Here is a 14,413-nt window from a genome sequence, read left to right as displayed (position 1 = left end):
CCTGATTGCCCGTCCTCTCTTCTCCGTGTCAGGACTTACCTGTTGTGCTGTGACTGAGCTCTTTACCTGGTCTCCCACTACTTCATGAACTTCCTGGAGGGCAGGGGCCTGGTCTCATGGCCTTTGACCTGCCAGAACCTGTCAGCGTGCCAGGCACATGACGCGCTCAGACCCTGCTGAATGGGAGAATACTTTCCAAACCTTTCCTGAGCCTCAAGCATGGACGGATCTCCAGGCTCTTGGATCTCTCACAGGAGATACCATCTAGAACAAAGGTCGGCAGACTGTTCCTGTCAAGGGCCAGGTAATAAGTATTTTCACCTGAGCATTTTATATGATATCTGTTGCAACGACCCCTCTTTGCTGCTGTAGCATGAACACAGCCATGGCTGCATATGTTCAGGCAGCATGCACAGCCATGATCCACGTACATTGATATGCATGCCAATGAGTGTGGCTGTGTCCCAATAAAATTTAGTTTACGAACATAAGCAATACACTAGATTTGGCTCAAAGGTGGTAGTTTGCTGACCTCTGGTCTAGGAGATTCTTTGAGATACTTAATCAGTTTTTGACTATCTTCTCTTGAGAGACTTCATCACCACAAGAGCGACACCTATAATGTGTTTGGCTGCTCTGCGTATTTTACAAACATTAACTCACTAAAGACTCATGACAGCCACGGCCACTGTGAAGCCCTCCATTTTACAAATGGGAAAGGCCAAGCCTAAAGACGTTAGGCAGCTCCCCTAAGATCACACAGCTAAGCAGTAGACCTAGGACTCATCAGGCAGAGGCCAGGCCCCTACCACTCTGCTCTACTGTCTCACAGCATCCCAGGGAGGTCTCAGGTCCATATGATGGGGGCCGTGACTTACCCTCTCAACCTTCCCTAAGCTCTTTCTCTGGATCCCAGCTGCTCAGCCAACACTTGCTCATAAAATACTCTAAGGCCAGCTGTGCCTTCTGCAGACCCAGGGGCCTGGCCTCCGCAGGGAGAAGTCAGGGTCCTGCCTGTACATTCTTGCCACCGTCACCCCTTCCGGGAAGCCCCAGGTCACCAAGCCAGTGCCAAAAAAGGGAGTATGTGATTACTATGTCCATGATGGGAAAAGTTCGCTTTGCAGGCCAGAACCCAGAGCCATAAAATGTTTCACATCACCGAGTAGAGTACCATTGATGTGAGCTGCATTTTAGAGCATCTGACCCCAACGTGGGAGCTGATTACACCAAGCAGTCAGCACAAAACACTCAGTGTTGAAGCCTTGGGACGGGCCCCCGGTGCGCAGTGTGCTGGGGCTTTCATTTGTTCCCCTGTTCTCTCTGGCCTTTGTTTAAAGACACGATCCTGTAATGATTCATTAACTAACATGCAGATGAGTGAAGCTGGCAAAGTGTCTTTCTAAGGCAGGAGACTGACAGCACATGAAACAGGCGTGATTAAAGAGGCACGTGTGTGCACAGTCAGACACCCAATTTGCACCCATTAGATAAATGAATAAAAGAACCCTTCGCTAGGATGTAATTACTGAGCACCCGCCATGTGCCGAGCACTGAGCTAGCTGCAGCCTGTAAGTTATCTCACTTGTCTGACAACGTGGAGCAGAATCTAAATGCCAAAGGCATGGTACAGATGGAGAGTGCTGGAGGACAGCAGAGGAGGGAGAGATGAAAGGCGGCCACACAGAGGAGGTGGGCGTGCTGGGCCCTGCAGGCAGAGAAGGGTGTGGGCTCCATCCCAGAGATGCTTGGGGAACAAGGACCGGTGAGGGCAGCTGAGGGTGGTGAGGGGAGGAGACAGCAGCCTGGCTGGGTCTGCAGTTGGCTTTTGCCTGGCAGGCCAGAACAGGTAGCCTGGACTTGAGGGTGAAGATGGGGAGAGGCTGTCACTCAGCATGGAGGGAGGGGCTGGGGGCAGAGAGACCTGCCAGGAGGCCGGTCCAGGGTCCAGCAGCAGCAGGAGGGCTTCGGGGAGCCTGTGTTCACTGCAGGGTGGTGGAGGGAGTTGAGTCCTGAAGACTGCACCCCTCAGGACCTTGCTGCCTTTCCCAAGAACTGTGGCGGATGGGAGTAGGACCATGGAGGGTGCCCACCCTGGGCCTGGAGGACATTCCTTGCTTCCTGAGCATCATCCAGGACCAGCTAAAGACAGGAATCCCAGTCTTGTCAGCCTGTGCCCAAGGTTTCAGTGTGGCTGCAGAGGATGTGACCGCTCTTAGGCATGTTTTGGGAAGCGCCAAGAGATCTAGACTGAGATTGTTTTGTCCAGTGACTGCATTTCTATAACTGTCTCCTAGCTAGGCTCCAGTCTGCTGCCCATCCTTCACTCTGAACCCCAAACTCTGTGCTGCACGACCCTTTTAGAGTGAGGGTTGGGTAACCATGGCTCTTGGGCCAAATCAGGCCTGAGGCTTGTTTTTATTTGGCACCTTGAGCTAAGACGTATTCTTGCATGTTTAAAGGGTTAGAAAATAAGTAAAGCACTACAAAGAAGGATGTGCAACAAAAGCCTCACATAGTCCTCAAAGTCTAAAATATTTATAATCTAACTCTTTGCAGAAAGTTTGCTGACCTCTGACCTAGAGCAGTGGTTTTCCAACATGGTTCTCAGGAACCCCAGGGTTCCATAAAGATACTAAAGGGGCACAAACAAAGGTGGGAAAAGACCAGAATGGCCTGGATCTTGCTCCAACCAAAGCAGTTCCTTTGGATCTAGTTCATGGTTGGGATTCTGTGGCAGACACAGATAATGGTTCACTCACTGTCCCTCCCACTGCTTACCATTCTTAATAGAATGCTAGCTGTTGAAATGTGGCAATGGACCTGGCTAAGCACAGAGCTAAGGATAGGGAAGTGACAGGATTCTGGGCAGTGGGACATGAGCTAAGGAGTCCTCAGGGCATTTTCTCACCTTTCTCCTTGCGTTCTTGGAATACAGATGTGAGGACAGAGGTGGAGCAGCCTTCTTGTGATCATGAGGATAAGAGCCAAGAAAGGCAGAGGGAAAAATAGGAGGTGCTCAAGACACTGAGAAAACTGCTAATCCAGCCCTGGAATCTTCACTTCTGGACCCCTGGGATGTGGGAGAAATAATCTGTGTTTTGTATAAGCTTCTGTGGAGCTTTCTGCTACTCACAGCCAATCACAACCTAATGACTGTGGGTTCTGAAGAAAGGCTTTCATTACCATAGAAAAATTCATCAGCTCTTGACCCTCAGGATAAAGTTCAGTTTCTTGGCATGGAAACCCTAGACTTTTCATGACCTGCTTTTGGCCCTTCCCACCTAGTCAGAGCCCCTCTGCAATCCTCTGCTCCAGGACTGCTTCCCTATTCCTCCTCAGAGCACTGGCTCCTGAGGGGTGACCTTGGCTTCCCCAACCCTCCGCCTTGGGTTCCTAATGCCCTGGGGCAGCCTGACTCTTAGCTCCAAGAAAGGAGGGGAATTCCCTTTCCCCTGGCATGGACTGCATGGTGACTCCTGTAGGGGTCTTGCTGAGGGCCCAGGGCGAGGCTGGAGAACTGGTTCTTGGCAGGGGAGAAGGGGAGGCTGGTGGAAGGGCTGGCTTGAACCCTCAAGAATTCAAGCAGAGAGGTCTTCAGCATCTTTGTGAAATGCTTTCGAGGAGTTTGGGTAAGAAAGCCCAAGGGCAAAGACTGAGAAGGTTCAGAGGTTGTGGAACTTTGGCCAGTACCTCAAGTTGAATTTTGGTGGCTCTGAGAGTAGTAAGCCCTTTCATGCATTCATTCACTCGTTGGTTGATGGATTTATTCAACTGTTAATATGCCCTTGCCAAGTGCTGGGCCTTCAAGAAGCAACGGAGCCAAGACAAATGTGAATACCACCCCAAGACCTCACAGCCTGGAAGAGGAGACACACAGGTCCACGGGGAACACACTGCAGGGTGGTGAGTGCTGACGTCAGGGCAGCTGGGGATGCGGCAGGCACGAAGGGCACAAAGTCCCATCCAGAGGAGGGAGCAGGCTTTGTCTTCACAGAGGAAGGCATGTGCGGACCCACCCCCAGCTCTAGGGGAAGGGGGATGCCAAGATATGCTGGGAAGTGAGGACAACTGTGGAAAGGAAAGGGATCTGGGTGAGGACCTGCAGTAGACCCTGAAAGGGTCCCTCTAGAGCCGCCCACTCACGAGGAATGAGTTGCAGGGGCGATTAGGGAAAACCTCTCTGATCACCAGCCGGCATCTTGCACGGGGCCCAGCATAGAACACACAGGAGTAAATGTTTGCTGAATGAATAAGTGAGTGAACAAATGGGCCAGCACAGAGGTTCCTGACATTTGCACGAGAGAGTGACGGCTGCCTGGAGAGTTCTTTCTCAGTTCTCCGGGTCTACACAGGGAAGAGTGACATGGCTAATCCCCAAGGAGTGAGTAATCGAAACACTGTTCTCTTCGGCTCTGAAGTTCATGAAACGCGCTCTCCCTCTCCCTCCCACCTTGCTCATTCTCTCCTGCCTGCCTTTTACTTCTTTTCTAGCACAGGTGGATTAATTTCCTGATCAAATGCGGTGAGGATCATAGGCAAATTGCCTCACATGGCCTGATTTCATACCGAGAAGCTGTGAAAGGAAGGCAGGTGTATGCAGGTAGGGGGCACCGACTCAGGCCTCGGTTTCAGTTCCGACCATGAAAATTTCATCAGCCACGTCCTTTCGGAGGCTAAGCTGGAAGGTCCTAACAGGAGGAGGCTCTGGGGCCCAGCGTTGGCGGGGCCGTGCCTAAGGAGCTACCTGACCCAGCGACAGGTCTCCTCCAGCACTTGGTAATGTATCCAAACACCTGCGGATCTCCTCCTCTGTACTGGGGGCTGTGCTAACTGCGGGAGAGAGAAACAAACGCCGCCCCTGCTTTGGGGGGCTCTGCTAAGCTATGGGGGAAAGAGATTCTAAACCCAGTGCAACGTCATATGCACAAAACAGAAGAGGCTGACGAAGTGCTGGAGGAACAGAGGCAGCGCTAAGACCTGCTGGGGTTTGGAAGGCTTCTCTGCAGAGCGGAAGTCTGAACTGTGTCTCAAAGGCGGATAGGAATTTGCATGGAAGAGATACACTGGGGGAGGATGTGCTGGACAGAGGTCTTAAATTAAGGGCCAGCTGTGTCTGAACCAGGAGCGCAGTGTGGCTGAAGCCAGGACTGCCTGGGGAGAGGCGGGCAGGAGGGCCCTGTGTGCTTTGCTGGGACAGGAAGGGGTTGTTTTCTATCATATAAGCTGAGCTGGTCAGAACCACAGGGATGCTCTTTAAAAGTGCAAATTCCAGGTTCTTATCTCACCTCCAGTAATCAGACCTTTGAGGAAAGGATTTTGAATTTTATGTCTTTAAACTCTCTCCAGGTATTTCTGACGATTGATCAAATTTGGGAAATATTATTGTGGGCAGAATGACTACAAATACTAAGATAGCCCAACCGGCCGAGGCAGGTCTCCTGTTTCTCCAGGCCATCCCCATCCAAGCGAGAAGGTGGAGCTGTGCACCCAGCAGAGCGGGCCAACCTCACTTGTTCTGAGCTGCGGTTCCTCTTCCCTGAATCTGCCCAACTTCTGGGAGGATGACGGGGTGGTGTTCGTTGTTTTATTCTTAGTTCACCGAGGAGAGACACACCCTTCACCGGCCTCTGCAATCAGACTGTCAATTCTTGTTCCCACAGGGTAGAGCTGCTCAGCCCATCGCGCTCAGTCGAGGCTGGCATCGTGACATAGGTTCTTGGCCATTCCCATGCCAGGTCATTGCTGGCCCTTGTTTGGGGCTTCTGTTCACCCTTGGAGGCCCCAGTCACTGGAACATTCCCAGCTCCCTCTCAAGCTCAAAGGAGATGAAATGGCCACACTTACACTCAGGCGCCAGGGATGTGTAACCATTCCCGGATTAAAAGGAGACCAAAGGGACATGTGTCATACTAAGTCAACCTTGAAAATGCATCCTAATATACAGTAGGTGCAGACAAATACTGCTTGATTCCATTTATGCAGGGTGCCTACAATAGCCAAATTCATAGAATCAGAAAGTACACGGGTAGATGTCAGGGGCTGGGCGTGGAGGGTGAGGAGCGAGAGTTGGAATGTAGAGTTTAATGGGGCTAGAGTTTCAGTTTAGCAAAGTGAAAAATTTGGGAGATGGATGATGGTAAGAGATGCACAATCATGTGAATGTACTTTCTGCCATTGAACTGTACAATATGATTAAATAATAATAAAACAAATATGATTAAAATAGTATGTTTTATATCGTGTGACTTTTGCCACAATAAAAAAATTTTTTTTAGAAGAGACACATGTCCTTTTCTACAGACACATATTCTACAGGCGAAACTCTCAGCCCCTTTTCACGACGGTATTTTTCCTCACCTGCTTCTTGTGAAAGGAGCTGCTGCATTCTCAGTCCAGTTTGCCTCTCACTGACTCCAGGTCCTTCACTCCCCAACCTCTAATCCTACATCGTCACTCTCTTCCTCTGTGCTTGCTTTGCCCTCAGTCTACAACCGCACTCAAAATCCCAATCTCCTAAACAACAAACATCCTAAGTAGCCCAGAGCCTTCTGTTCACCCAGCCTCCCTCACGTGCCCTTGCTCCTGCCCTCCCTTTACCACAAAGTTGTCCAAAGGGCTGTCCACATGCCTGGCCTCTATAGAACCCCCTCCCCATCCATGCACTCCCCACCCACTTCTGCTCAGTTCAGTTCAGTCGCTCAGTCATGTCAACTCTTTGCAACCTCATGGACTGCACGCCAGGCCTCCCTGTCCATCACCAACTCCCAGAGCTTACTCAAACCCATGTCCATTGAATTGGTGATGCCATCCAACCATCTCATCCTCTGTCATCCCCTTCTCCTCCTGCCTTCAATCTTTCCCAGCATCAGGGTCTTTTCCAATGAGTCAGTTCGTTACATCAGGTGGCCAAAGTATTGGAGTTTCAGCGTCAGTCCTTCCAATGAACATTCAGTACTAATTTCCTTTAGGATTGACCGGTTGGATCTCCTTGGAGTCCAAGGGACTCTCAAGAGTCTTCTCCAACAGCACAGTTCAAAAGCATCAATTCTTCGATGCTCAGCTTCCTTTATGGACAACTCTCACATCCATACATGACCACTGGAAAAACCATAGCTTTGACTAGATGGACCTTTGTTGGCAAAGTAATGTCTCTGCCTTTTAATATGCTGCCCCACAAAGCAAAGCCGAAAGATCTTCTTCCAAGGCCAAAGCCAACAGTCTCTTTCCAGTCCTTTTCCAACAAGATGTTTTTCAGCATCACCACTGTCAGACATATCCTGATTGGAAACCTCTTGCTTTTGCAACTCGATTCTCCTATCAACGGCTCTTTCTCTGCTTCTTTCACTGGATCTCAGTCATCTGTAAGGATTGTGTTCCCAGACCCATTCTGAATCTTTTCAATCTCTTTGCTCTTTCCAAGAAGTGTTGTTCATCCCTTACGCTTGTTCCCAATTGTGTGTCGATGCAATGATACCCACATCTCTCTCCTGAACCCAGATTTATTCACTTTTCAACCAGTGTATCCAAATGTCATTGGATGAAACACAGGCACTTCAGAGGCACCATGTTTCCCTCTCGACTGCTGCCAAGCTTGTTCCTCCTCTTGTATTTCCTTTGAAAGCCTCCCATTAGTCCAAGTGAGAAAACATGGAGTTGTCATCTATTTGGTCATTGAACAAATGTTTCCTGAGTGTCTACTGTATGCCAGACACTATGGTGGTCACTTGGGACACAATGGTGAATGAGACCTCTCCTTTTCCCTCCATCACATATCCATCAGCCACCAAGTCCCATCTCGTTCTCTAATGAGTGTGAAAGTCACTCAGTCATGTCTGACTCTTTGAGACCCCATGCACTATATAGTCCATGGAATTCTCCAGGCCAGAATACTGGAGTGGGTAGCCTTTCCCTTCTCCAGGGGAGTCTTTCCAACCCAGGGATCGAACCCAGGTCTCCCTCATTGCAGGTGGATTCTTTACCAGTTGAGCCACAAGGGAAGCCCTCATTCCCTAGATTTCTCTTAAATCTGTCTCCCTCTCCATGTTTCCTAAGCCTTGGTTGATGACCCCGTTTTTCTTACTTGGGTATCTGCTTCAGCTTCCTAACTGGTCTCACTCCCTTCAATATCCCTCTCTAATATCTCCACTGCTGCCACAGTAATCTTTAAAAAATTCTTTCTGCTATTGCTCTGGTACAGAAGAAAGAGTGGCCTTCATTCTTCCCAAGGCTTATCCCAGTGCTCCAAGTCCCAACCCCTCCCATCAATTCTGAGACCATGTTCTATCCAATGGCACAGCACATCTACTTAAGTTCATAGACAATGGACCCAGAAAGACTGGCTTTAAAGCCCAGTGCTGCCACTAAATACTGATTATGTGCTGTGACCAAGTTTCCTAACCTTTAACTTGTCCATGATTCAGGTTTTTCATCCACCAAATGGGTATTTTAAAACTTAATTATTTGTGCTATGAAGAGAATGAAATAAAGTCATTTACATAGAAGGCCTAGTTCAGTTCTTGGCATATAACAGGCATAGAATAAGAGATAGCTATTACTATTATCACAAATAGCCTAACACTTCTACTCTTAGAAATCTGTTTCAGAATAAAATCTAAGCCTCTATATCAAGCCTGTGGGTTCACCTTGATCTGGATCTTGCGGACTTTCCAGCCTCATCTTGATATAGGCATGTTGAGTTATTTTCAGTTCTAAGAGACTGTCCTAAGCCTCAGTGCCTCGGCACAGGTGTCTACTCTGATATCCTCATCCTTCAAGACCCTGTTCAAATGTCACTGCCTTTGTGCCAAGTTCCCTGGCCTTCCATTAGTGTCTCTTTTCTAGATTTTCCCATCACACTCTGGACACAGCTCCATTAGCACTTGTCTGAACTCTAGCTTCACGTTTCTACCCATCCTCCTCTCCTGTGTGCATGTTTCTCAAGGGCAGAGATCATACCAACAATCAATGAATGAATAAATGCTAAGCTCATGAAACATACTGTGAACGTGAAAAGGCTGTGATTTTTGCTGAAGGAGATGTCCCCAAGGTGACCAGACAGGCAGTCCTTGAATGCACTGAATCTCTCCTGTTGGCTGCTAAACAGTGGTAGGAATACACTGCAAACATTTTCTCTGCTGTTTGCAGGAAGGCAGCTCCTACCCTTCAATCTCAGACTTTGAGTTTCTAGACTTATAATCTCCTTTCTGCATTGTATGCTCTTGGCTCTCCTCCTGGGTTGTGTCAGTGAGGAACCCCCTTCAGTCTTTCTGGGCTTCCCTAGCACTACCTGAAGCCCACTAAGAACCCATGAAGATCCCACGAAGAACATCCTTCTGTATAACCTAACTCTGAGGCAGTGCCTTTCAGAGGGACTGGCTTCAGAAACCCAGGCTGGAGTGACCTATTGCATGGCATGTGGGGTGGTGACTAACATGGGGCCATTGACCTCCACACACCAGCCAAGGTTAGGTCTTCTGAGGGCTAATCAGACCGTTTCTCAAAAAATTTTCAGGACTTTCCTACGCTTCACCCTCTACCCCATCTTCAGATTCAAAAGCAAACATAGATAAGCATCGGTAGTTCTTTAACAATGCCCATGATATAGCCCTCTAGTTAACAACTTAACAACTTCAAGGTCCTTCTTCTGGGTTAGCCTCCATTTCTACCCCTATGTGGCTGAAGCATCCTTCTCCACTGACTAGGTTCATCATCAAATGGTTTGATAAAATATGATTCTTTATTTGCAAAATGACTTGTAGAGGAAATCTGGGTCCAGTGTTCCAAATATTGTGGTCCTAAGCACTTTGGAGCAAACAGTTTTAAAATGTTGAGTAAAATTTAAAAAGAAAAAGAAAGCTTTTTACAAGTTAATAAGTGTTATAAACTGAATTATATTGCCTAAAACTCATATGTTGAAGCCCAAACACTCAATATGATGATATTTAGAGATGGGACCCTTAGGAAGGTGACTAAGGTTAAAAGAAGTCAAAGGATGGGGCCCTACCAGTGGGACTGGTGTCCTCAAAACAGGGGAGGAGACACCAGAACGTTCCTCTCTGCATGTGCACAGAGAACACAGGAAGACATACTGAGAAGGAGGCTGTCTGTGGGGTCATCTGTGAGCTGGGAGTAGATCTCACCAGAAACCAAGTTTGCTGGCATCTTGATCATGGACCGCTAGCCTCTAGAACTGTGAGAAACTAAATGTCTCTTGTTAGAGCCACCCCATCTGTTATATTTTGTTATGGAAGCCCAAGAAGACTAGGATGGCAAGAACTCTCAGAGTCTAACCCCCAGTGAATGTAGAGATGCAAAAAGTGATTTGGAGCATGAAGCACATTTTTAAAAACTGGTGAAGTAGAGCTTTGATTTTCAGGGCCTTGTGGAGAAGAGGGAGCAGGAGACAAAGGTCAGGGCCCCCCAGGTTGGGACCTTTCAGATGACATCCCTGAACAAGGCTGAACTGGTTAAAGTTGCACTCTTAGTGTGAGGTTGAGCTAGAAATAAGCCTACTTCCTTCTCATACAGCTCTGCTAACCTTTGGGTAGATCTGAAGGCTGATCGTTTATTTCAGATTTTGACACTGAATGAAAGCAAATAGAAAACTTCCTCTGAGACTCTCTCATGATAAATCTGTTTTCATATGGGTTTGCAGTCTTCAGATTACTTGGGTGGTTTGAAACCTTCATACTGAGAATTTAATCTGAAGAGGTTGCTGACTGCTAATGGCCCCAAGCACAGAGCAGTAACAAATACACCAGTTTCTACCCAAATCTCAAAGAATTCCCCCACAGTTTATGATTCTAACCACACAGTCAAAAGTTATACAACAAAGAAAGAAACATGATTCTGAGGGCAAGGGGTGAGAAACAGCAGGCAACAGAGTGAACCTTGCAAAGGTTTCATATACTGAGATTAAGAGACACAGAATATAAAATAAATGTCCTCAATATATTTAAATGGCTTAAATATATGTAAGGAGCCAGAGGCTATAAAATAAACTCAAAAGCAACCAAAAAAACTAAATAAGCTTTCATAAATGCAAAATACTAATATTTGAAATTAAAATGAATCTTCAGAGAATGATCAACAGAGGTTAGACATAACTGATTGAGAATTCTTGAACAGAATGAGAGAAAATGATAGAGGTTAAGAAAAGAAGATAGAATGAGACTCATTAACATGCCTTGTCAGACTTCCAGAAGCAGAAAAGAGAATAAAGGAGAGACAACAGTTGAAATGGCAATAGCTAAAAATTTTTCCAAACTGATGAAAGATGCCATCCATAGATTCAAGAAGTTTAATGAAATCAAGTAGGATAAATACCACAATATCCACAACTGTAAAACACTAAAAACAGGCAGTAGGATAGAAAGAGATGAAAAAGTCTAAGTCATTTTATGAGGCTAGCAATATCTTGGGCTTCCCTGGTGGCTCAGAGGGTAAAGGGTCTGCCTGCAATGCAGGAGACCTGGGTTTGATCCCTGAGTCAGGAAGATCCCCTGGAGAAGGGAATGGCAACCCACCCCAGTACTCTTGCCTGGAAAATCCCATGGACAGAGTAGCCTGGTAGACTACAGTCCATGGGATTGCAAAGAGTTGGACACGACTGAGCGACTTCACTTTCATTTTAGCAATATTTTGACATAGAAATCTGGCAAGAGTGTGTGTGTGTGTGATGTATATAGAATATATTTTATTTTGTTAAATCTGTAATACATAACAAAACAGAAGCAAAATGACTATGTAAAATGCTAGCAATTCAAATATAGGTATATTTAAAAAATGATAATACTAAATGACCAGATTGGGTTTATCCCAGGAATACAGAGTTGGCTTAACAACAGAAAAATTAAAGTGGAATTCACCACACAGGCGAATAAAGGAAAAAAATCATATGATTACATCAATAGATGTAGAAAGATGCTCAATAAAAGTCAACATCCATTCACAATATAAGCTTTTAGTAAACTAGGATTAGAAAGGAACTGTAAATTAAAACAAAGACTTCAGCAAACATCATACTTCATGGTGAAGAAGTAAAACAGTCTGTTTGACATTGAACAAAGACAAAAGTGCCTACCATCCTCACAGTGATTTGACATTATACTGGAGATTCTAGGTAGAACACTGGGGCAGGAAAAAGGTTGATGAAAAGGTGTAAGATTGAAAAGGAAGAAGCAAAACCATCATTCTTTGCAGACTATGATTGTCCTCTGTAGAATATGCTAAAAATTCATACATAAATTACCATGGGATAGCTGTAACATATAAAAATTAATTGCATTTCTAACCACTATGCAAGAAACAGGTAGAAAACTACATTTTAAAAGATACAATTTATAAAAGCAACAACTACAATATCTAGAAATAAATGTATTATGAAATGTACAAGGTTTTTAATGAAAAAATTACACAAGTTTATCGAAAGTGATTAAAGAAGCTCTAAGGAAAGATATACCATATTAATAGACTGGAAGACTTGGAATCATAAAGGTACCAGTTCTTCTTCAATTTATCTGTATTTTTTGTATAATTAAAAATTCTAACAGGTTATTTTGTGGATCTTGGCAAGATACTTATCAAATTTATTAGCAAGCAAAGGGTATTTCACAGGAAAAAACACTAAATGAGAAAGATGCAAAAAAATGTACAGACCAGTACAAAATGAAACGTGGCAATACAGCAAAACCTTAAGGACCTAATTTTGAGTAAAGCTGATTAAGACTATATATCAATACAACATGATTACATTTCCATGAAGTTCAAGTACCAGGAAGCTAAACATTGCATTTGGAGGGATACATACTTATGTGCTAACTATAAAGAAAAGCAAAGGAATAATAAAGTACACAGTGGAGGTAATGGTGGCCTGAGGATTGGGGAATGGGATGAAGTTACAAGGGACACAGATCACTAAGATATCTGTGGGGCTTTTTGTTTTCCCTCGAGCTGGGAGATGGCTACACAGTAGTGTCTTATATTGATGTTCTTTATATCATATTTTACAAGTATGCTTTTGTATCAACTTGATACTTAATAAAAACAATTTTTAATAATTGTCTTCAGAAAATCTATGAGAACCAAGTTCTGGGTCTGAATTCCCCCGTAGAACAACTGTCTCCAATCCAGTCCTGCCCACAGGACACGACCCACGCTCCCTGCAAGCCTTACCTTGGCGGGGTTGAGTGCTGTGATGATCCACACACAGTGTGCGTTGTTGTCATACTGAATGGGGAAATTGGGGGAGGTGATGATGCCCGAGGGGCCTCGAAGGTGGGCATCACACATGCGGGCTGCAGAGAGGAGACGGAAGACAAGCATTTTAGTTTAGACGAGGACCAGTCCCCATCCCCACCTCCCAGTCCCGGCCCAGAAGAGCTTGAAGTCTGTACATCATATCCCAGATAAAACTTCTACTTCCTATTTCCCTCCTCCATAGCTCCTAGTGGGCTCAAGAGACGTTCCCAGAGCACTGGGGGCAGGGGTAGACCCCACATTCCCTGACCTGCCGCTCTCTAGGCAATGGCCCAGCTAAGCAAGTCCCCTTGTCCGGACTCCACTGTGACCCAGCACCACATCTCCACCAAGAGGGTGTGGGCTAGTACTCCTCACCTTGACCGCAAGCTAAGTGGACCCCAGACACCTTTTGACCTGCTAAGCTTTTTGCTCCTGCTCTGCTGACCTTTCCGCATTCTCCCAGGTGCCTTCATGTCTGCTGAAGGAGAATCTCAGGGTGTCCTGGTCAAGGCCACCCCCACTAGGTATCAGAATGTCTGTGCCCAAGAACTCTGCAAGGCCCTTGGCTTAGCCTGGTGCCAGGCACCCGGAATGATTTCAGGGACAGTGAAGTGCTTTCCCAACCCTTCCCCACACTTAGCATATGCCTGAAATAGGCTTTTGACTGGAAGCATAGAGATTCAAGGTGAATTAGAAGAAGTGCTCTCCTCAAGTAGATATAAAGTGTTATCAATCACAGCTTAATTTAATTAAGCTCTTTAAAATAGCTTCTAAACTAATTAGATTAAGTCGTGATTGATACCAGTTAAGGTACTACATTGTATCTAGGTGTTTGCCTTCCTTAAAAACACGTTCTTTAGTCCCAGCCACTTCATTCTTCAATGTTAGCACTCAGCTATTTTAATAAAAAGTTCTATGAGCCTGTTCTGTTGCTGCCCACATGGCAATTTATCCTAATTGTAGGTAAACTGCCTGACAGTAAAGAAATAGTGAGCAAACTCAACAAGCCTAAGTATATAAAATGAAAGTGATGTCAAACCTGGTTTCCTCTGATGGGACAGCATATCCTAGAACTGCTCTCTGTGTGCGGACAGGGCCCTGAAAACCTTCCCCAGGAAACCCTTCCTAGGAGGGCCTGGAAAGGAAGCTCCCCAGTTCCAGGACGTAATTC

At 46.0% G+C, this 14,413-nt stretch overlaps 1 protein-coding gene across 4 annotated transcripts in view; it reads right to left on the bottom strand.

Annotated features, from left to right (window-relative positions):
* Positions 1–14,413, bottom strand: part of CSMD2 (CUB and Sushi multiple domains 2) — a 694,802-nt gene that overhangs the window by 300,276 nt on the left and 380,113 nt on the right. For 3 of the 4 annotated variants that reach the window (XM_061412621.1, XM_061412618.1, XM_061412619.1), the window contains one exon: positions 13,177–13,298. The exons of the other annotated variant lie outside the window; for it this stretch is intronic. In XM_061412621.1, the coding sequence (XP_061268605.1) occupies positions 13,177–13,298 (122 nt within the window). The remainder of the gene's footprint in view (positions 1–13,176; positions 13,299–14,413) is intronic. 4 annotated transcript variants of the gene reach the window in all.

The sequence above is a fragment of the Bos javanicus genome, chromosome 3 (genome assembly GCF_032452875.1).
Source record: "Bos javanicus breed banteng chromosome 3, ARS-OSU_banteng_1.0, whole genome shotgun sequence".
Lineage (NCBI taxonomy): Eukaryota > Metazoa > Chordata > Mammalia > Artiodactyla > Bovidae > Bos > Bos javanicus.
The sequence above is the reverse complement of the archived record's forward strand: the minus strand, read 5'-3'. Positions and strand labels throughout refer to the sequence as shown.